Below are 22,665 nucleotides of genomic sequence, written 5' to 3'. Positions count from 1 at the left end.
AAAACGCGGAAGAGGCGCCTGTTACTGCGCAAAGTAAGACTTCATAAGCAGTATGTGCACGACCTCAGGCTGAGGTCGATGGCACGAACTCGGCAGAGTGCCATCGGGGAGGACTTCATACGTCACATCCGTGATGCGGCGCAGCACTGTGTACGGTCCAAAGTAACGGCTCAGGAGCTTCTGCGACAGGCATGGGCGACGTACTGGAGTCTACACCCACACTTTGTCGTCGGGGTGGTACTTGACGTGTCGATTTCATTGGCTGTAACGTTGTGCATCCGTTGCCTGCTGCCGGTGGATGTGCATACGGGCCAGTTGGCACGGTTCCTCTGCGTGCCGGGTAAATCCCTCGCCATCTGGCGTGAGCGCATGGTCGTCAGGGGGGCACGGAAGCATGGCGTCGAGCATCGTTTGTACATCACACCCGTAAACGAGGCGAAACGGCGTAAAGCGAGTCGTTTCCTGAATCCACGTGTTATAGGCAAACATCACATACAGGAGAATCTCGTCCCAAGTCTTGTGCTGTACGTCGAGCATGTCCGCTAAGGTTTTGCCGAGGCGCTCCGTGAGCCCGTTTGACTGCGGGTGGTATGCAGTAGTCTTGCGGTGGGTCATGTGACTCAGCTGGAACACCTCGTGCATGAGCTGCGCTGTAAACGCGGTGCCCCTATTGGTGATGACGGAGGACGGGGCACCATGTTGTAAAACAATGTGGTGTATGAAGAAGTGAATGATTTCAGAGGATGTACTGCGCGGCACCGCCTGGGTTTCCGCATAGCGCGTCAAATAATCAGTCGCAACTATAATCCACTTATTACCAGAAGACGACACAGGGAATGGGCTACAAAAATCAATGCCGACTTGGTCAAAAGGTGTGCGAAGTGGCGCAATTGGTTGGGGCAAACCTGCGGGATTTAGCGGTGGTGACTTACGACGCTGGCACTCACGGCAACCTCTGACAAAACGGTGGATGGTCTTTGCAAGTTTAGTCCAATAATAGGCCTGACGCACTCGAGCAAACGTGCGTGCAAATCCCAAGTGGCCAGAGGTGGGTTCATCATGACACGCCGAAAGGATGTCGTCGCGGAGGTCTGATGGCACGACTAGGAGGTAGGTCCGGTCACCGTTGCTGGAGTTTTTTCTTGTACAGTACGCCATTGCGAATGCAAAAAGAGGACAAGTGGCGGGAAAAGTGTCGAGGTACGTTGGAAGCATGGCCCTCCAGGTGATCCATGACAGACCGCAGGTCAGCGTCAGCACTCTGCCTTGCCACCAAGTCCGCACAGCTGATCACGCCTAGGAAATGATTGTCATCCTCTGCGCTGTCATCAGCTTGCTTGGCAGGTGCGCGTGAGAGCGTGTCGGCGTCTTCGGGTTTAAGTCCGGACTTACAGGCAATTGTGTAATCAAATTCTTGAAGGCAAAGGCTCCAGCGTGCTAGGCGGCCTGATGGGTCCCGGAGATTAGTCAGCCAGCACAAGGAATGGTGGTCTGTGACCATTTTGAAATGACGACCACAGATATAAGGCCAAAATTTCATCGTAGCCCAGACAACAACGAGGCACTCCTTTTCCGAGGTGGAGCAGTTAATTTCTGTGTGCGACTCGCATACGCGATCACACGTTCCATGCCTTCTTGATGTTGAACAAAGACGGCATCAAGCCCGATGTTGCTAGCGTCAGTGTGTATCTCAGTAGCAGCCTCCTCATCGAAGTGAGCCAGCACAGGGGTAGTGTGCAGCCGTTGGCGCAGCTCTGTGAAAGCAGCCTGTTGCTCGGCAGTCCAGACGAACGGTGTATCGTCACGCGTTGTTTAACGCATGACGATCAGAGGTTCAGCAATCTTGGAGAACTCGGCGATAAAACGGCGGAAGTAGGCGCACAAACCCAAGAAGCACTTGAGTGTTTTCCTTGTAGTAGGACAGAAAAACTAAGCTACCGAGGCAATTTTCTGTGGATCGGGTCTTACGCCGTCGGCGCTCACAACATGGCCGAGAAACTTGAGCTCTTTGTAGCCAAAGTGGCATTTCTCGGGTTTAAGTGTCAAGTTGGCCAACCGCAGGGCATCCAACACGGTCCGCAGGCATTCAAAGTGTTGGTCGAAGGTTTCTGATAACACCACCACATCATCTAGGTAAACTAAACAGGTTTTCCATTTGAGGCCAGCCAGGGCACATTCCATGACAGTGCCCGCTCCAAAATGCACAAGAGCCAGGCCCATGCAGATCACGACCACTCAGCGCAAAATTCCTGAAAGCGCAACTGCCTAGACCTCATCAGCAACATTCTCATTAGCCAGCAAAATGAGCATGCAAGTTTTTGGTGAAAACATGCTGCGATGAAACGACACCAACTACCATAACTACCATGCAGAGCTATCACTATGCGAGAAAGAAGGGCTTACTAGTACACAAGGAATCAGTACATTAAAATGACATCAAGTATCACACAGGACTCACCTCTATGTTCATTAGGTTGGCAATGCCCACAAGAACAGGAATGATGTGCAGTGGGTCAGGCTGTGTCAAGTTGGTGAACCAAAGCATGCCACCTACGCTCAACTCAAGATATGTAGCTTGCGCAGCTGCAAAAAGCAACATGTCAGAAAAATAAACCAAGCATGGAAATGATCCTGCATTACATAGTATGTGAAAAAATTGTCCCTCTGCACACTTTACTCCCCCAAAATAACTCCCAAATGCACACTTTAGTCTCCGAAATGCATGGTGCATGAAGGTAACTCTGAAAAGTATTAAGTTAAATTATCTTTCAATCTGCTGTTCTTTTCCACTGTTAATGCAAATGGCTCATCCATATCCTGTTCCTTGTTAGTTTCAATGCCAACCAGATAAGATGGTTTTGGCAGATCAAGCCTTCTTTTGTTACCTTTATATGCTCTCCCATTCACTAGCCTTTGTGCCTGCTCCACACATACAGTGAAAGTGAAGAGAATAGTCCATAACAAGCAGCATCTACTCTTTCTTTACTAAGTAGTGGTTTAAAGAGGAGCATCCGCCAGCCATGCTAGCCGCTCGCACTATGATGTAAGCCACCATTCCCCATAAGTGGTGCCACACTGCCACAAGTACAGGAAGAGAGGCATCCAAATTGGTCCCATTGCAAATCAAGCAAAATGACTGGTACTGAAAATAAAGGAAGCACTGTCACAGCAAAGGGCAAAGCCCTTCACTTTAGTTTTATCTTGAGGACGTTGCTGGCAGCTGAATGGACTGTCCTTGCAATACACGGTCAATAGATTCTCTTCCATGGTTATTTGTCCTAAGGATGACTGCTTAGTTTGAAACTGTACAACAGATTTTCTTTACAGAGCAGTCACTTGGTACAAAACAATTTGTGATACAAGGCTTCTCTGCAGTTAAGATACAAAAACTAGATGCAGTGTAGATAGTAACACCTGCTGTTGGGCTAGTTAGTAAGCCATGATCTCAGAAGAACCAGCGCAAAAGGACAACGGACAAGAATGAAGGAGGATGACATGAACCGTGTCATCCTCCTTCATTCTTGTCCGTTGTCCTTTTGCGCTGGTTCTTCTGAGAGTGCAGATAGTGTAGATACAAAAACTCGTTTATAAGAGAAGCAATGTTAACAGGCTTTCTGTAATGAAAGTGAGCCAGTGAGTTTTAATATAAACATAATTACATTTCACTAGTTTGTCTCCAGTGCATGCTTGCTCAGAACAACAACAAAAATAAGAACAATCAGTGTTGTAATTGGACACAACTGGACACAGTACTACAGTAGAACCCTGCCACATTAAAAATTCGGATATAGTAAAGTGAAACTGCGGTCCCATTTCACCTCCCATAGACAACTATACATTTTTTTTTAGTTTATAGTAAAGAGCATCTGGCTGTGGCAACGTAGTTCCAGCAGAATGATGACATCACGGCACGCATGAAGTCAAAGACCGCAAAGCTAACGTTTGGAGGCAAATGGATATCGAAGATGATAGAATGGTGCTTTCTGAGATGGTTTAGTCACCAAGCTGGAGAGCGCGAGGAGAAACCAACTTTTTAAAAGCTTTGCGCGCAGTGCTTACGGGGGGACAAAAAAAGTAAAGCCGGCTTTGAGCATAGAAAGAAAGCGCCGAGATTTGCTGAGAAAGGAAAGCTAGTAAAAGTGCAGTCAAGAGTAGAGAAGGGAAGAAATGGGAAAACATTCACAGCATGGCAGCTGCGGCACTGCATGGGAAATTATGCTGCCCTTGACTGTCACACGTGTTTCAAACTATATTGCCTCTTAAATGATGCTGAGGCTACGGAAGATGCTGCCGTGTTCATGCAAAGCTTTGTTTTTTACATAGAATCAAACTGGCATCGTATTCGTACTTCCATACGGCACAGAAAAAATCAAAAGCATGACACAAAATGTGATAACTTAAAATAAAAATTATCACATAGAGGGTCGATAAGAGCAGGATGGAATGTATTTCCGACTTTCTTTTATAAGCCAACACTTTGTACTTCAGTAAGCAGCCAGAGCGCATCCTTAGAGCTATGCCATATCACCAACAACTGGTATAGTAAAGACCCTGATATACTAGTAAAGATTTTTGCTGGTCCAAGTGACTTTAATACAGAGGGGTTCTACTTTATTTAAAAGTGTCATTTTTCACTATGGTATAACTGCGTTAGGTATAATTTGTAGCTTTAACAATGTCAAGATTGTCACCCATATAAAAAGAAAGCATGGGGACTTGATGACAGAGCAGCAGCAGAAAGGGCAAGCTGCCAATAAATAGCACCACAGGAGGGGAAGTGGGAGTGTGAGGTGTGCAGTGGCTTGCCATATTTGAATGATGTTGCCCTTGTTGATTGATCACAGCACGTCTAAAAAGTTCATGTGACTTCCTGAGTGCCAAGTACGGTGGCCAGCTTACAGAACCTCAGCAAGACAGCACCAAGAGCGGAGAACGCTGGGCTATCTGCACTTGCAATGAGTCTGGTGTGGGTTTAGCATACTTAATTTAAGCTCAGAGGAATGCAATGCTACTTGGGCCTAAGGCATATATGCAGTGCGATCTTTGCATGCTCAGTTAGGTGTAGAGAGAAGAAGAAGACATCTTCATTTCAGCTTTGTCTGGAGCAAAGGAGTGGTGAAGAAAAATGCAGTCACTGTGGTCAGTGTCATGTCACTGGCCGTGATGCATAGATTTACAGTCAGTCAGTCGAAGTCAGTCAAAGCTTAGAACACCAGCATTCCTAGGCCTGCAATGTGTTGGCTACGTGACCTTAGCAGACATCATTAAAGTTTGATGGAATGTGACTTTACTTGAGCTCACGGCGAAGTGATGAAACTGGCTTGGTAGACTCAAATGATATACACATAATTTGTTTCATGAGCATATGGGGATAACACCAAGCAAGTTTAGATCATGGACACTAAGTAGAATGTCATTTAATATGATTTTCAGCACTGGCCGGCGAGCGGATGGGAGATTTCTATCCACATAAAAATCAACACTGAGTGACAACAATCCAAGCTGAAAAAAGTCATGATGTCTCTTCATCTACCTGTCAAAAAAAGGAAAAAAAAATGAAATGAAAATTGGTTTTGAGGAAAGGAAATGATAGGCGGTGGATACCCAAGCCATGCTGTAAGGGAAGGGATAGAGGAAGGAGTGAAAGAAGAAAGAGGGGCCGTAGTGGAAGGCTCCGGAATAATTTTGACCACCTGGGGATCTTTAATGTGCACTGACATCACACAGCACACGGGTGCCTTGGCGTTGCGCCTCCACTGAAACGCGGCCGCTGCAGTCGGGTTCGATCCCGGGTACTCCTGCTCAGGTTCAAACCCGACAGGCTGCTTGCTGACATGTGGTGGAGGCACAAGCAGATGGACTTCTCCTTGTGTCAAGAGATTTCCCATCCCATATGATTAACAATGCTGTTGCAGGTAAAATGTGACATCACACAAGAAATGAGAGTTGGTGCTGGCCAAAACTATCTGGTGCTGACCAAAAAAACTATTACGGTCCACATGACTTGCAGGGCACAGAAAAGAGTCCCAGAGATTTCTGTTCCTTTGCAGCGAAGACACATAGCATGGTAGTGTAGTTTGTTCTGAGACCAGGTTGCAAACTTTACTAAAAAAAACAACACCATATGGCATGATGTGCTCACAACATTTTCGGTATTTCTTATTTATACTCAAAGTGCTGGCTACGCATATGCCCACTCTTTTTCCATAAAAGTAGGCATCAGTTTGGGGGGAGGATTCATTATGCGGGGGAAAAGTTCCGACATACTTTTTTGTAAGTCTGTCCGTCCGTCGATCGAACAAAAGTCTGTGGTCGACAAGTTGTGTCCCTGCGTCACCGGTATTAAGCATCATTCACTTCAAAAGATGTTTACTGTATCATGGTGTGATCCGACGATTTTGAGATAGTCGATGGTGCCAGCCAATCGTGGCAAGATAAAAAAAAGTAAATTCTCAACAACAAAATTGGGGGTGGGTTTATTGTTTCATTACTCGAGTAAATGCAGTATACGCATATGCAAGCACAAAGCAGAAGAATCAAACACGATGCTGCTGCTTGCACCTTCCTTCATGCTGTGCTGGCAAGCTGCTAACAAATAGTACATGCTGCAGCCAATGGGTCCCACAGAACTTGGGTTTCGAAAACCGCAGGTGCCACTGAAAGATTGGTAAAAGGGTGCAAACTTTTGGCACAGCCTACTTGCCTAAGTCCTGGTATGGCATCATGAAGGCCATGTTCCTGAGGGCAACCGAGAGGCTGACCCAAAGGGGCAGCTGGAACAGCACCACCAAAGCTGCCTTCATTGGGTGACAGTTGTCCCGCACCACCAGCCGCTGTAGCTGTCGCTTGAACTGCATGAGCCAAATGTGCCTTTTTGAGCATACTCCTCAGGAAAGAAGTGACATTCCAGGTTCATCAAGGTTGCAAGCCAAAGCTGTTCATGAATGCTTGACACAAATAGAGCTTGTGTTCACTTATATGTGCCAGCTAATGCCAGATGGTTTTGGTATCAGAGATGTGGTTTACATTCAAAAATATTGCATTTTGGAGTTAGCTGAGGACGGCCACATATGTAAAAAGCTGATTGGCACATCGGTCACAGACCCAGGTTACATGCTCACAGCTGCAAGCCCATAAGCTCTAGCAGGAAAAGGCAGCGTTGGAGGAAAAACTACAAAGCTATTCCCTCCAGGAAGCCTTCCAACAGGCTGACAGCAAAGAAAAGCCATAAATGTTAGTAAGGTGGGAGCAAAAGAAATAGAAACCATCAAGAAATTGTAGAGGACAAGCAGAAATAAACACCTGGCTTAATAATCACTGTCAGTGATTAGTAAGCACAGCTTTCAAAGCATGACGAGGAGCACTGAATGATTACCCCTTTGTTACTACCAGCTATCAACTGAAGGGAGAACATGAGCACAAAGGAGAGAGAAGAAGGATACAGAGTTCACAAGGCTCACAATTATGGTGGGAGTAGCTGCACTTCAACTTCTTTCAAATGAGACTGATGGAGGCAAAATAACAAACTGCTGGCACCTCTTAGATTGACACCTCAGTATGTACAGTCATCATCACCCTTGTGTACAGCGCCCGGGCAGTTTGCACCACGAAATTAAAACTGAAAATGTACAGCAGTCTTGGTTTTCGGATAAATTGGTTGTTGTTCCCACCTGACTTGAAGGTTTACGTGGCTCTAATTCCACAGAAGTGTTGCTTTTAAAACCAAGCAGCTGTAGTGAGCCGTCACTTTTTTTCTGGGCAATGTACCGGTGCTCTATACATGGGTGACACTAACTGTACAGCCATGACTGAAATGATTTGCAATACAACCTTATATCAGTCTGTGCTTTACTGCAGTTCAATGCATCATGACAGCACTGACAGCAACATGTGGGGACGTTCTGTAGAAAACCAACCAGACTTTTCCAGTCAGCAGCTAGATGTATACCTTTTCAGCAAAATTGGGCTTCTATTGCTTGGTGAAATGACTGCTGACCACACATTCCGTATTGCCCGTTATATTCAGCATAACAGTACAAGCCAATAAATCTTAACAATCTGAAAGAGCAAATAGCCTACTTTACTGCTTTTGTATATTTGTACAGTATGTGTGTGAGAGCAACTCTACAAACTGAGCTGCCGCGGTGGCTGAGTGGTTACGGCGCTCGGCTGCCGGCCCGGAAGACGAGGGTTCGATCCCGGCCGCGGCGGTCGAATTTCGATGGAGGCGAAATTCTAGAGGCCCGTGTACTGTGCGATGTCAGTGCACGTTAAAAAACCCCAGGTGGTCGAAATTTCCAGAGCCCTTCACTACGGCGTCTCTCATAGCCTGAGTCGCTTTGGGACGTTAAACCCCCATAAACCAAACCAACCAACTCTACAAACTGAGAAATATACCAAGTATGCTTGAAAACAGTACTGATGGCTAACAGCTGCTAATAGATGACAAACTTGTAAACAAAATGAATGCCATAAGTGTCTTCTGAGGTTCGATACAAAAGCCAAAAATAAAATGCATAAACATGCGGCACATATCACTTTTTCCAAAAGTAACCAAGCTGTCCTTGCCTGTTCACGTGCTATCAGAAGACCCAATATTATCCCGAGGATGATAGCGATGGCGCAGGTTTATGGTACACGTTATCCTCGCAGCTGACAAGGGCTGGCGATCGAAGTGTCGCCGCCCCACCGCCAACCCGCTCTTTCCGAGTTCATGATAGCCTGGTCAAAGACAGCTCATGCTCCTATCACAAGAACAACTTTTTCCAAATACTAATTGCCACTATGGGTCAGCGACCTAGCCATGGCGGAAGCGCTTCAGTGGTGGAGAAATAAAAAAAACACATGCAGCGATTGCGGTATATGGCGAAGAACCCCATGTGAAAAATACCGACACGCAGCACCCCATTACGGCATCCCTCATAGTCTATGTGTATCCTCGAGACATATGAACTTAAATTTTTGGCAATTTTGTGTACTGTAAATGACCATGTTTCACAAGCCCAATATTTCATATTCAGTTAAAGCCAAGCGTTCAGAATGTTTCACGAGAACTAAATTTTGCGCAGAAGAAATGGTAGGGCCTTCAGTGATCCCGTCTTCCAGATAGGCATGCCAGCTTTCAAAAGTGCTGCAAAGGTGGGAACACATCTCGGTACTGGATTCTTTTTTTAACACTGTGACAACGCAAATTATTAAAAAAATTATATGACTCTGACGTTTTAAAGGCATATGCAGAGCAACGATTTTGTGAGAATTTGACTTCAGAAACAAATTTTCCCAAAATCGTCACACCACACATGCCCTAGTTGCAGCACCGACAAACCGCGCATAATGCTGGAATTAGTCATTATGACCATTGAGCACTGCGTTCAAACAAAACGTGCGCATGCGAAATAGCCTGAGAAACGCACGTTTTTCCTGTAGAGGTACCGCGCTTGCTTTTCATTGAGATTGAACATGCGCACAGCTTGCGTTGTCTCACGCTTCAACTCTTGCGCAATTCCGGACATTTCACGGTCCAGGTTGGCGAACCTGGCCAGCACATGGTGCTGGTATACGGCAAGCGGCAGCGTGACAGCCACCCGGAGGGCCAGAGACGTGACAACGATGGTCGGGCCCCACGACAACCCGCTCGCCGAGTGCGCTGCGTCCAGCAAGTCTTGAGCATACGCTACAGGCGTCGACTGCGACAAAGTCTGCGCCCATGACTGTAGCGAAAAGCACCGAACAGGGCACACGCCGTGGTAGGTTGACGGTTCTCCTCGCTGCAACAGCACTTTGGGCTCCGCTACTAGGCAAGAAAACCGCAACGACGTAGAGCATGCGTCGCGGCGAAGCCGCGTTCCTCCAAACCGAAACATGATGTTTTCCGACTACACTGACTTGTTTCGGCTTGCATTGGCCAGGCTAGTGGCTAGGTGACAAACACATTCGAACCATTTTTATTGATGAAAACATATCTGCAATTTAGGTGTGCTTTAGTTATCTGAGCTCAGTGTAGAACATAAGGCTTTAATGATATTGTCACGTAGTGGTGACGGCAGTCGAAGCAGCGACTTGCACCCAAAATGGACTGAATCACTCGGCGGCGGCGAAGCGACAAGCGTGCTCGGCGGTCGTCGAACAGAATGCCCGCCGCTGTCGGCCGTGCTCAATTTAAAGCTGATAGCGAACATTCGAGATAAAGGGCGCAAGTTACTAGAACATTCCGGAACAACGTAGAATCAGCTTTGCCTGGCTCCGATCAGTCGAGATAAATCTAGTCGCGTCTTGCGTCGCAAACAAAGCGATAAGGTGGTGTCGTGGCAGATTTGAAAAACGAACAAACACTGCAAATATTGGCGGCATTACTCCCCTCTCAAAGAAGCATCGACCCGATGCATTAAAACAAATAATGCGACTAGTAAGGGAAAAAACGGATCTTGCGAAAATAGAGCATGGAAATGCAGCGGCCTTTAGCGCGCATAATACGGCTTCAGACGGACTACATGGACAACTTCTGGTCGTACGCGGCGTCGCTGGGATGCAGTCATTGCGTCAGGGATGACTCCATAATCCAGTTCACCCAGCCGACGAAGAACCTTGTACGGGCCGAAATAGCGGCGCAAAAGCTTTTCACTCAATCCACGGCGGCGAATGGGCGTCCACACCCAGACTTGGTCTCCTGGCTTGTATTCCGCGTTGCGTCTTCGTAGGTTGTAGCGTCTGGCGTCGGACCGCTGCTGATCTTTGATCCGTAATCGGGCAAGCCTTCGAGCTTCTTCTGCGCGTTGAAGGTAGGCGGCAACGTCGACGCTCTCTTCTTCTGTAACGTTGGGCAGCATGGCGTCTAGCGTGGTCGTGGCATCCCTGCCATGGACGAGCCTAAAAGGCGTCATCTGGGTGGTCTCCTGCACTGCGGTGTTGTAGGCGAAGACGACGTAAGGCAGGATGACATCCCAGGTTTTATGTTCGGCATCGACATACATAGCGAGCATATCGGCGATGGTTTTGTTCAGGCGCTCGGTCAGTCCGTTGGTCTGCGGATGGTATGCAGTTGTCCTCCGGTGGCTGGTTTGGCTGAAGCGCAGGATGGCTTGCGTGAGTTCCGCCGTAAATGCTGTTCCTCTGTCCGTGATGAGCACATCGGGGGCGCCGTGTCGAAGAAGAATGCACTCCACGAAAAATTTGGCCACTTCTGCTGCTGTTCCGTTCGGTAGGGCTTTCGCCTCGGCGTAGCGGGTCAGGTAGTCGGTCGCTATGATGATCCACTTATTTCCAGATGTTGACGTTGGAAAAGGGCCAAGCAAGTCCATGCCAATCTGCTGAAAGGGTCTTGAGGGAGGTTCAATGGGGTTCAGAAATCCTGCTGGTCGTGTGGGAGGAGTCTTTCGTCGCTGACAATCTCGGCATGTTTTCACATAGTGTGCGACATCGGCAGACAGTCGGGGCCAGTAATACTTGTCTTGAATGCGGCGGAGGGTGCGAGTGAACCCGAGATGTCCAGCTGTCGGCTCGTCGTGTGAAGCCTGTAGAACTTCTTCGCGGAGACAAGTAGGTACAACAAGGAGGTAGGCTGTTTTGTTCGCTGTAAAGTTCTTCTTCACAAGGACCTCATTCTGCACACAGAAAGAAGACAGTCCTCGCTTGAATGAAGCGGGTGGTGAAGAAACCTTGCCTTCCAGGTACTCAATGAGGCCTTTTAGGTTGGGGTCCGAGCGTTGCTGCTGAAGCGGGTGGTGAAGAAACCTTGCCTTCCAGGTACTCAATGAGGCCTTTTAGGTTGGGGTCCGAGCGTTGCTGCTGAGCAAAAGAGCTTGCGCTGATGGGTCCCAGGAAGGCGTCCTCATCGTCGTCCAGCGGCGGTGCATCTACAGGGGCTCGTGAGAGGCAATCGGCGTCAGTGTGCTTGCGTCCGGACTTGTAAACGACGGTGACGTCAAACTCCTGGAGACGCAGACTCCATCGAGCGAGTCGGCCAGAGGGATCCTTCAACTTGGCAAGCCAGCAGAGCGCGTGGTGGTCGCTGACCACCTTGAACGGCCGTCCGTAGAGGTAGGGGCGGAATTTCGACGTAGCCCAGATGATGGCAAGGCACTCCTTCTCAGTGGTCGAATAGTTAGCCTCGGCCTTGGAAAGGGAACGGCTAGCGTATGCGATGACCTTCTCCAGCCCGTCACTTTTTTGAACGAGAACGGCGCCTAGTCCCACGCTGCTTGCGTCGGTATGAACTTCAGTATCGGCGTTTTCATCAAAATGCGCAAGGATCGGTGGGGACTGTAAACGACGCTGAAGTTCCTTGAAGGCTTCTGCTTGCGGCGCTTCCCATTTAAACGGCACGTCTGCCTTCGTCAGTTGGGTCAGGGGCTCGGCGATGCGCGAAAAGTTTTTCACAAATCGTCGGTAATATGCGCATAGTACGAGAAATCTGCGCACTGCTTTCTTATCGGCCGGCGGTTGAAATTGTTCAATTCCGGCTGTTTTCTGCGGGTCTGGGCGTACTCCTTTCTTGCTAACGATGTGGCCTAGAAACAGCAGCTCTTCGTAGGCAAAGTAGCATTTCTCTGCTTTCAAGGTTAGGCCAGACGACTTGATTGCGTCTAGTACTGTTCGAAGTCTTTTGAGGTGCTCTTCAATGTTCGAGGCGAAGACAACGACGTCATCTAAATATACCAGACAAATCTGCCACTTCAGGCCTGCCAGCACTGTATCCATTACTCGCTGAAACGTCGCTGGCGCGGAACGGAGACCAAATGGCATCACCTTGAACTCAAACAGCCCATCCGGAGTTATGAATGCTGTCTTCTCGCGATCTCTTTCGTCGACCTCAATTTGCCAGTAGCCGCTCTTGAGGTCCATCGATGAGAAATATTTGGCGTTGCAGAGGCGGTCCAGTGTGTCGTCGATGCGGGGGAGGGGGTAGACGTCCTTCTTTGTTATGTTGTTCAAGCGGCGGTAATCCACGCAGAATCGAAGTGCGCCGTCTTTCTTTCTCACTAGAACAACCGGTGCCGCCCATGGGCTGTTTGAAGGCTGGATGACGTCGTCGCGAAGCATTTCTTCGACTTGGTCCCGGATGGCTTGTCGTTCTCGCGGAGACACACGGTAGGGGCTTTGACGGAGAGGTCGGACGTGTTGATCCGTTATAATGCGATGCTTGGCAATTGGCGTCTGTCGCACCTTCGGCGATGTCGAAAAGCACTCACTGTAGTTTTGAAGCAGATTGCGGATCTGGTCTTGTCTGTTCCGGTGCAGGGCTGGGTTGATGTCGAAAGTGGGCGAGTTCTCTTGGTCAGGCGGATCTTCTGCGGAGGGGTCGGAGAGGGCGAAGGAATCTCTTACGTCAGATATTTCGTCGTAGAAAGCAATCGTCGTTCCTCTGTTAATATGCCGGTATTCTTCGCTGAAGTTAGTCAGCAGTACTTCGGCCTGGCCATTGCGGAAATGTGCGATGCCTCTTGCGATGCTGATTCCTCGGTCTAGTAGGAACTGCATGTTCCCCTCGATGATGGCTTCAGTGTTTATGGCTTTCGTGGCGCCTACGGTCACGATAACGCTTGAACGGGGTGGGACGCTCACTTCTTCCTCCAGGACACTTAGGGCAACGTGATTTTCCCGAGTTTTCATCGAAGCGATGGCTTCGTCCGTCGAAAGCGTGATCAGCTTGGATCGCAGGTCGATGATCGCCTGATGCTCATTAAGGAAATCCATACCCAAGATCACTTCGCGGGAGCATTGCGGTAGCACAACAAAGGTCGCAGGATAGGTATGTCCTTTGACAGTCACTCGCGCTGTGCATCGTCCTGATGGCGTAATGAGGTGGCCCCCAGCGGTGCGAATTTGTGGGCCGTCCCAAGCCGTTGTGACTTTTCTGAGCTGCGCAGCGAATGTTCCATTCATCACCGAGTAATCGGCTCCTGTGTCGACTAGAGCGGTAACTTTCCGGCCGTCGATAGTCACTTCTAGGTCGGAGGTCCTGGCTCTTGCATTGCATGTCGCTCTCGGCGTCGGGTCACGGCTTCGTCGCGTATGCGAGTCATGGGTTGGGCGTGTGGTCGAAGCTCCTCTGGGTGGCGGCGTCGATTTCAAGGTAGCTTGCGTCGTGGTCGAGGTTCTCATTGTGTGCGGCGTCGGTGCAGCGAGTGTCGGTTCTTCATGCGGCGTCGCGGGTGCAGCGTCTTCATGGGGCGTGGTCGGTGGAGGATCTTCGGCGTTTAGCTCGTGAGCAACCTCACCTCCAGAGGTTCCTGCCTTTAGTTTCCCCTACGGGGGCTGGGCGACCTTCCTCGTACCGCGGCTGCGTAGCTGCGGCGTGGCGACGCAAAGCGCGAGGTTGACGGCGATTGTGAGTGCGAAAAGCGGTTCGGCGTGTACTCTTCTCGCCCCGCCGCGGTGGCTCAGTGGTTAGGGCGCTCGACTACTGATCCGGAGTTCCCGGGTTCGAACCCGACCGCGGCGGCTGCGTTTTTATGGAGGAAAAACGCTAAGGCGCCCGTGTGCTGTGCGATGTCAGTGCACGTTAAAGATCCCCAGGTGGTCGAAATTATGCCGGAGCCCTCCACTACGGCGCCGATTCTTCCTTTCTTCTTTCACTCCCTCCTTTATCCCTTCCCTTAAGGCGCGGTTCAGGTGTCCAAAGATATATGAGACAGATACTGCGCCATTTCCTTTCCCCAAAAAACCAATTATTATTATTATTACTCTTCTCGACGCAGGTACTCGTCGATTTCGTGCGGACGTTGTCCGAAGAGCGGTCGTGGGGCGTTAACGGCAAATCCTCGAAGACCGATACGTCGGTACGGGCAGTGACGAAGAATATGGCTGGCCTCACCGCAATGGAAGCACAACGGCCGGTTGTCGGAAGTCCTCCAGGCGTCGCATTTCCTGGGGCTTGAGCGTCGGTCATAGGCTGGGCGGGCGGGGGCTGGGAGGCGGCGTTGTGGAACAAGTGGCTCATCTCGGGGAGGACGTGGGGGTTGTCGTTGGGGCTGGGCAGTCCTTACTGCAGCGGCGTAGGTCATGGCCTGGGGTTCTGCATCCGTCGGGGTGCCAAGTGCCTGTTGCACTTCTTCCCGTACCACGTCCATCAGAGTCGCTGCTTGTGGCTGCGGGGAGGATGGCAGTAATCGGCGTAGTTCTTCTCGGACGATTTCGCGGATAACTTCCCGCAAGCTGTCGCTGGTGGTGGCCGGCGTGTCCGAACGGATTGCACAGGCAGAGGAAGGACGATTGTACTGCCGAGCCCGGACGTCGAGGGTCTTCTCAATCGTGCAGGCTTCTTGCATGAATTCCTTGACTGTTTTTGGCGGCTGGCGGACGAGGCTTGCAAAGAGTTGTTCTTTTACGCCGCGCATTAAAAACTGAACTTTCTTTTCCTCGGTCATCCCGGGGTCGGCGCGGCGAAACAGGCGCTTCATTTCCTCGACGTAACCGCGGACGGGCTCATTCGGAAGCTGGATCCTGGACTCGAGGAGTCGTTCGGCTCTTTCTTTCCTCACGACACTGGTGAATACCTTCAACAGTTCTCTCTTGAATAGCTCCCATGTCGTAAGGGACGACTCGTAGTTTTCGTACCACGTGCGTGCGGAGCCATCCAATGAGAAGAACACCTGTCCAATTTTTGCCGCATCATCCCACTTGTTGAATTATGCCACGAGCTCAAATTGATCCAACCATTCTTCAGGGTCTTCGCCTAGGGATCCATTGAAAGTTGGCGGCACCCGCGGCTGCTGCAGTATGATCGGTGTCGACATCTTCGGCGAGGTTGTGGTGCTCGTAGCCGCGTCTTTTCGCTGTCTTGTGCGGTCCGGCAATTTCCTGAACTCAGGCTCCTCTCCCTGGAGACGTCGGCTGGCTCGCTGAGCTGCTGGCTCGTACTCGGGTGCGAAGCGCTCAGGGCTGGCTTCACGACTTGAAGGGGGCGTCCGGAACATGGAAGGCTACCCAGCACCTCCACCAGATGACACGTAGTGGTGACGGCAGTCGAAGCAGCGATGAAGACGGACGAAACGGTCTTCTAAAAGAACTGTTTATTGGGCTGACTTGCACCCAAAATGGACTGAATCACTCGGCGGCGGCGAAGCGACAAGCGTGCTCGGCGGTCGTCGAACAGAATGCCCGCCACTGTCGGCCGTGCTCAATTTAAAGCTGATAGCGAACATTCGAGATAAAGGGCGCAAAGTTACTAGAACATTCCGGAACAACGTAGAATCAGCTTTGCCTGGCTGCGATCAATCGAGATAAATCTAGTCGCGTCTCGCGTCGCAAACAAAGCGATAAGGTGGTGTCGCGGCTGATTTTAAAAACGAACAAACTGCAAATATTGGCGGCAATATTTTTTGGGCCGTAGCAAATCAAGGATGCACTTTTATGGCCTCGAGTGCTCACCAAGCTTCACATTCTGCGATTTCTTTGTTCTCACCAGTAATTCAGTTTAACACTGCCTAATCGAGTAAAAGTGTCAATTTTGCGTGAATGTGTGCATAATACGTTTATTTGAAGAATAGCACGCGAAATTATCGAGGCATACAACATATTCAAGCAGGGAAATGCATGTATAAGTACCCCTTCGCTAACACTTCTGCAAAAAGAGCTGTCACTCCTGGGGGTTGATAATCTCTGCTGATTTCTAGCGTGCTTATGTTGCTGTTGTCACATTTATGTTTTGTTTTTGTTTTTTTTGCACTTTGTAAACCTTTCCCTCATTGCCGACATCTATGTATTTATACTTGTGTGATCAGCAATAAACCCTCAGTTGTTAGTCAGCGCCGTGTCGTTCGCTTTCTTGTCTTTTGTGCTCGTCTTTGTTCGCGCTGTTTATTCAAGAAGACTAAAACACGTCGTAACAGAAGCATTTGCGTGTCGGTGGGCTGGAAACGCCGATTGGTCGGCGGGAAGCGTGTCTAGGTGACGCTTTTTTCGCTTCGCCCTCGTTCTCAACCGGATGTGGGGTCGCCGCGCCTCTCTCGGCCTGTCCCTAGACGGCCTAGGGAATCGCTAGGTCCGGCCGTCCGCCGTGCTTGCGTGGTGCGCGGGCATTCGCCAGTGCTGTGGCATGTTGCAAGTTGCGCGTCCGCGCCGTAAGTGTCGCCACGGTCGGAACGATTGCAGCGATCCTGGTATCTGGCGGCAAACGCGGCTGGAGTCAAGCCTAATAAAAAGTAAAATTTCTCGACCATAGTAGACAACACAAACATGCTTATGAATGAAAATATAACCAGTCGTAAGCATTAAAAATAGTATATCAAAGAAATAAATTGCGAAAATGACACAACGCGTCTGCGCCGCCAGCGCCGCCGCGGGCAACGCTGCAGCGCAGTGGCAGCAGACGACAGCGACCGGCGCAAGCATACCGAAACGCATTCGCTTCGTGAACCTAGGCGGCGGCGGGCGCGTTTCGGGAGCTGTCCAGGTATGGCTTTTTTGCGTGGTGCTCTCGTCGGCGACAGCCAGCTGAAATTTCTGTGCAGTTCTCGCTTACGGCTTTCGCCGTTAGTGAGAACATGCACTTTCAGCTTTAGCGGCCACGACGCAATCAGCCTAGCTGAAATGATTCGAGAGACATGCTTTCGGCACGCCGATTTTGTTGTCCTATATGTTGGCGGCAACGATCTCGACAGGGGATGACCCGCGAGAAATCGCCAGCCATATTAAGGTACGCATTTTATCTCAAATTTCGCTTCATGAAGTGCTGGTACGCATTTTATCTCAAATTTCGCTTCATGTAGTGCTGTACCGCTTACCTACATGCCTTGCGCATTCCAGGACCTCGTTTTACTGCTGCAGGAGCACGTGGCTAGTGTCGTGCTGGTGTTCAAAGTTTTGCCACGCCATTACGACGACCCACATAAGGCGCGGTTTGAGGACCACCGGCGCCGCCAGCTAAACCGCCGTCTGCCAGTGCAGTGCAGCTTTGCTTAATTCCTTAGAGACTTCTCGCGCTTTGTCGAAATCGACGGCAGCCGTGAAATTTACATATTAGACCTCGCTACAGCATTATCCCAGCGCAGCGCGCCTTTGTTTCTTTGCGTTGGCAAGCGTTAGAAGCGCGTGCCGTCTCGCGCTTTGTCCAAGTCGGCTCTAAAACTCGCGCTAGGCCTCGTTGCCGGGTTGACAAAGTGCATGGCTTTGTTCCTTTCAATGGCAAGCCTCAGCCACTACAGTCGGCGCTCTTAATTTTATGATCGCTGTCAGCTTCAACAGCAAGTCCAAGAAAAGTTATGACGATCGCGCGGTGTGGAAATCGGCGGTAGAGACAAAAAACTCGTGCTTGTAGCTAAAGACTTACCCAGCTCCAGTGCGCCTTTGTTTATTTCCGTACCGACTACTCGCGCTTTGTAGAAATCGACGCCAGCCGTGAAAATTTACATATTAGACCTCGCTAGAGCATTAGCCCAGCGCAGCGCGCCTTCGTTTCTTTGCGTTCTATCTTGTATGCAGCACACCTTTGTTTGCTCGTTACTTCTGTTCTTTTCAGTCGTTTCCTGAATCCGTCCAAAGAGCCGGGCTAGGTGGATGATTGTTCGCCGTCAGTGGAACCACATGGCGATCGCACTGCATACAGCACGACTTTGGTCCCTGTGTTTTTTAAATAAAAACATCAGATGTCGAAGGTCATGGTCGTGTCCGAGGATTGCTTCGACAGCTGGGGCAAAACCATGAGGACCGCACACGCTGTGTCGCCGCTGCCAAGTGAAGAGGCACAAAACGGCTGTCAACCTTAATAAAGGCCCTTCTCGGGGCCGCCTCAGTGTTTCCTGGCAGATCACGCGCTTTGCACCCTGTGCACGTGTTCTCCACATTTCCAATTAAATAGGTCCATCAAACCCTGCAGAAGGCTTGAATTAGGAACTGCTAATATTAAGATGGTGCATGGTACTTGAGAAACAATAGCGGCTACAATGGCAAAGGTGAAGCAGGGGTGGAGTTACACGTAAATAAAAAAAGGTTGGGGGTACCCAGATAACAAGCTGAAATGGTTTTTGACAGGACTCCTAGATATTCGACATAAGAGATTCAAATAATGCATATTCAAGAGTTTATCAAGGTTTTTGTAGAAATATACTCTGAGCACTTTCCCTTCAAGAACATTGCTTAAGCAGTCTAAACGAATAAGAAAACCATGGATCACGCCAGAGCTCAAAAGAATGATAAAGCGCAAAAACAAGTACCATGCCTTTTTGAATAATCCCTCTCTAGAATCTGTAATCTTATTTTGTAAAAAGCAAGAAATTAACTAAATGCTGAGCTTAGGCGTGCTAAGATTGTGTATCATCAAAAACTGTTCTTTGATGTTAGAATGAAATATTCAGACGCTGTCTGGAAAGTTGTAAATAACTTGTTACGTCGCAATACGAAAAATGCGCCGACTCAACGAATAATCTATAAGGGCTCTGAATTATCCGGTCAGGCTCTTGCTGACCATTTCAACAGCAATTTTTAACTACCCATTTATCTACCATGCATCTACCTGAAGTTCCTTCATCTTGTAGCCCTTTCGAAAGCCTTTTCCTTGAGCCCACCAGTGAGACCGAAGTATGTACAACCTTTATGAATTTAAGTAATAGCAAAACCTTAGATGTTGGCAATATTCAGATAAAACCAGTCAAATATGTACTATCTTTTATCATAACTGTGCTTGCATACATCTTCAATTTGTTAATTGAAACGGGAGTTTACCCGGAAGAAATGAAGAAAGCAAGAGTGATAGTTGTGTTTAAAGGGGGAGATAAAGATGTAGTGTACAATTATAGACCAATATCAGTGATTCAAATGTTTTCAAAGGGCTTGGAAAAAGTAATCTTTTCCCGTGTAGTCAAGTTTTTTAATGCAAATCTCCTGTCTGATGCTCAATTTGGCTTCCGAAGGGGCAAGTCGACGGAAACGGCTTTGTTACCACTTAAGGAATGTATCCTGCAAAACATTGAAGCAGGTATTCTCACTGTCGGACTCTTCATTGATTTTAGTAAGGCTTTCGATTCTCTAAACCGTCAAATTTTAACTCGTAAACTTTCTCAAAACGGGGTTCGTGGAACACCTTTAGACCTCATGAAATGATACCTGCAAAATCGAAAACAATCTGTCTATATCCACAACCATCAGTCTTCTTTTCTGGCGGTATGAAATGGTGTGCCTCAAGGCAGCATTCAGGGCCCGAGGCTTTTTAACATCTATATAAATGACATTGTGCATATTTATGACAAAGCGAAATTTATTATATACGCCGATGATAGCAGTATACTAATCTCTGGTCACGACATAAACAAGCTAATTGAAGAGTGCTACGTAATCCTTACGAAACTAGAGAACTGGTCCTCTTCTAATTGTCTCCAAATAAACCCTACAAAGACTAAGGTAATAATTTTCCCTGCAAGGAACAAGCCAGTCGAACTACAACGCGCTCCTAAATACGCAGGTCAAGAAATTCAAATTGTAGACAGCCACAAAATCCTTGAAGTTACTTTCTCGTCGCATCTCAGGTGGGATCGGCACGTGGAAAATATTTGCAAAAAGCTCTCTTCAGTAGCAGGTGTTCTAACACGATGTCGATGGCTCCTTGCCACTCACGTGAAAATTCAAATTTATCATGCTCTTCTCGGTTCCGTAACTCTGTTTGGGCAACCACCACCAAAACAAATGAGATAAAAATGCAGGTTCTGCAGAAGAAAATGATCCGCTACATTGCAAACCTTCCTTATCTGTCTCTCCAACGTAAACTGCTTTTAGAAATTATAACATAATTCGTTTTGAACATATGTTTTTCGCATTTTGAGGTTCTTTTACCATTCTTCTCCTGCTTATAGAGATTTCTTAATACGTACTACACATTTAAAGACCGCTTCGAATCGACTCTACACCTGAAACACCGATCTCTGGTATATTCCATATTTTCGAATTAATTATACACTACAAACGCTTGAACACAATTTACCGACCACTCTTAATAAGTATAAAGTTTTGGCTAGTGTTAAACCAAGCGAGTTAAAAATGTATTTTGTTAATATATAGCCAGGTTGCATTTTATGTGCCTCTGTTGTCTGCCGGTGCCATGTATGCCTATTGAGTGTTTCTTTTCTCTTTATTTTTCTCGGGTCTTCTCTTTGTTTTTATGCGTCTGTAAACTATTGTTAGTGAATATACATGCTTATTGTTTTCATTGCATTTAATCTATATGTCACTTGCTTCGTTGTTTTTGTTTGTTCTAATATATATATATATATATATATATATATATATATATATATATATATATATATATATATATATATATATATATATATATATATATATATATATATATTGAGGAAGCCAACAGTCACCGAAACCATGGTGCATAAGGGAATGTTTTATATACATTTTTAATTTCTAATGCCGATCAATTGGTTTAAAGGAGGTTACTTATAAACCAGCAGAAAAAACAACCATGCCGCCGGTGGGATCCGAACCCACGACCTCCGAATATCGCGTCCGGTGCTCTTACCAACTGAGCTACGGCGACGGCTGTCCAATCTGCTGCTTTCGTGGGTATTTATGTCTTGCGTGTAAGCGAACCTTGAGAGTGTTCACACAAGGACAGGCGCTTTCCGAAACATCGACTCAAAATAAATCTGTCTAAATGAAGCTTTTCTCAACTTTACACACATACACACACGCACACGCGCACGCACGCACACACACACACACACGCACGCACGCACGCACATGTTTATTAGTTACCCTTGATGTAGTGTCTCTGTACATCAACATACCGCATGATGATGGCATCCGAGCTCTGGTCGCATCCTATGGAAAACACACAAGCGCTGATGCTCCTAGCCAAAGTACCATCGCTGCACTTACTAATCTGGTCCTCAAACTCAACTCTTTCGAAAGTTCTACAACTCCTTTTACCTACAAAACGAGTGGTACCACTATGGGAACGAAAATGGCGCCAAACTATGCCAACATATATATGCATAGCATTGAATCGGAGTTTATCCGCTCATACCCAACAAAACCGGCTTTTTACAAACGCTTCCTAGACGACATATTAATGGTATGGATGAAAACCGAGGACCAATTCATCCAGTTTATTTCAGCATTTAACGACATACATCCAAACCTCTGTTTCACACACACTTACTCCACCAGTCAAATTAATTTCTTGGACGTCTCAGTTCGAGTGGAGAAGGGTAGCTTAATCACCAGTGTCTATAGAAAGCCCACGGATAGACAGCAGTACCTTCATTACAAGAGCTGCCACCAACGCCACTGCAAAAGTTCAATTCCATATTACCAAGCCATCAGACTCAAACGGATCTGCTCACGACCAGAAGACTTCAAAGAAAATTCTAACCGTATGCGGGAGGTTCTGAGCGACCAATGCTATCCGCGGCCTCTATTTTTGATGATGCCATTAGGAAAGCGGAAGCAAAAAGTCGTGACGAAATGTTTGGGGATCCCCATCAGCAACCGCAAATGACACCGCTCTAATCTCGTCTTAACCTTCGCAAGCAACCTTCCTAATGTCAACAAATTCTAAAAAAAAACATTTCAACATAATCGAACAAAACGACAGACTGTCAAAAATTTTTCCAACAGTTCCACACGTTACCTACAGGCTACCAAAAAAAAAAAAACATACATGATTATGTAGTTCACTCTACTGTCTATAAGGGAAAACCTGTTGGTTGCCTACCTTGCAGG

At 48.0% G+C, this 22,665-nt stretch overlaps 1 protein-coding gene across 1 annotated transcript in view; it reads right to left on the bottom strand.

The window, feature by feature from the left end:
* The window catches only part of LOC144115609 (cytochrome c oxidase assembly protein COX18, mitochondrial), a 29,472-nt gene extending 19,574 nt beyond the window's left edge, over positions 1–9,898 (bottom strand). Inside the window, exons 1-3 of the mRNA XM_077650030.1 lie at positions 9,414–9,898; positions 6,704–6,851; positions 2,459–2,583 (exon numbers count right to left, since the gene is read on the bottom strand). Of these exons, the coding sequence (XP_077506156.1) occupies positions 2,459–2,583; positions 6,704–6,851; positions 9,414–9,863 (723 nt within the window). The 5' untranslated portion in view covers positions 9,864–9,898. The remainder of the gene's footprint in view (positions 1–2,458; positions 2,584–6,703; positions 6,852–9,413) is intronic.
* Positions 9,899–22,665: the final 12,767 nt, after the last annotated feature.

The sequence above is a fragment of the Amblyomma americanum genome, chromosome 1 (assembly GCF_052857255.1).
Source record: "Amblyomma americanum isolate KBUSLIRL-KWMA chromosome 1, ASM5285725v1, whole genome shotgun sequence".
Lineage (NCBI taxonomy): Eukaryota > Metazoa > Arthropoda > Arachnida > Ixodida > Ixodidae > Amblyomma > Amblyomma americanum.
Note: the sequence above shows the minus strand (reverse complement) of the source record. Positions and strands in the feature narration are given on the sequence as shown.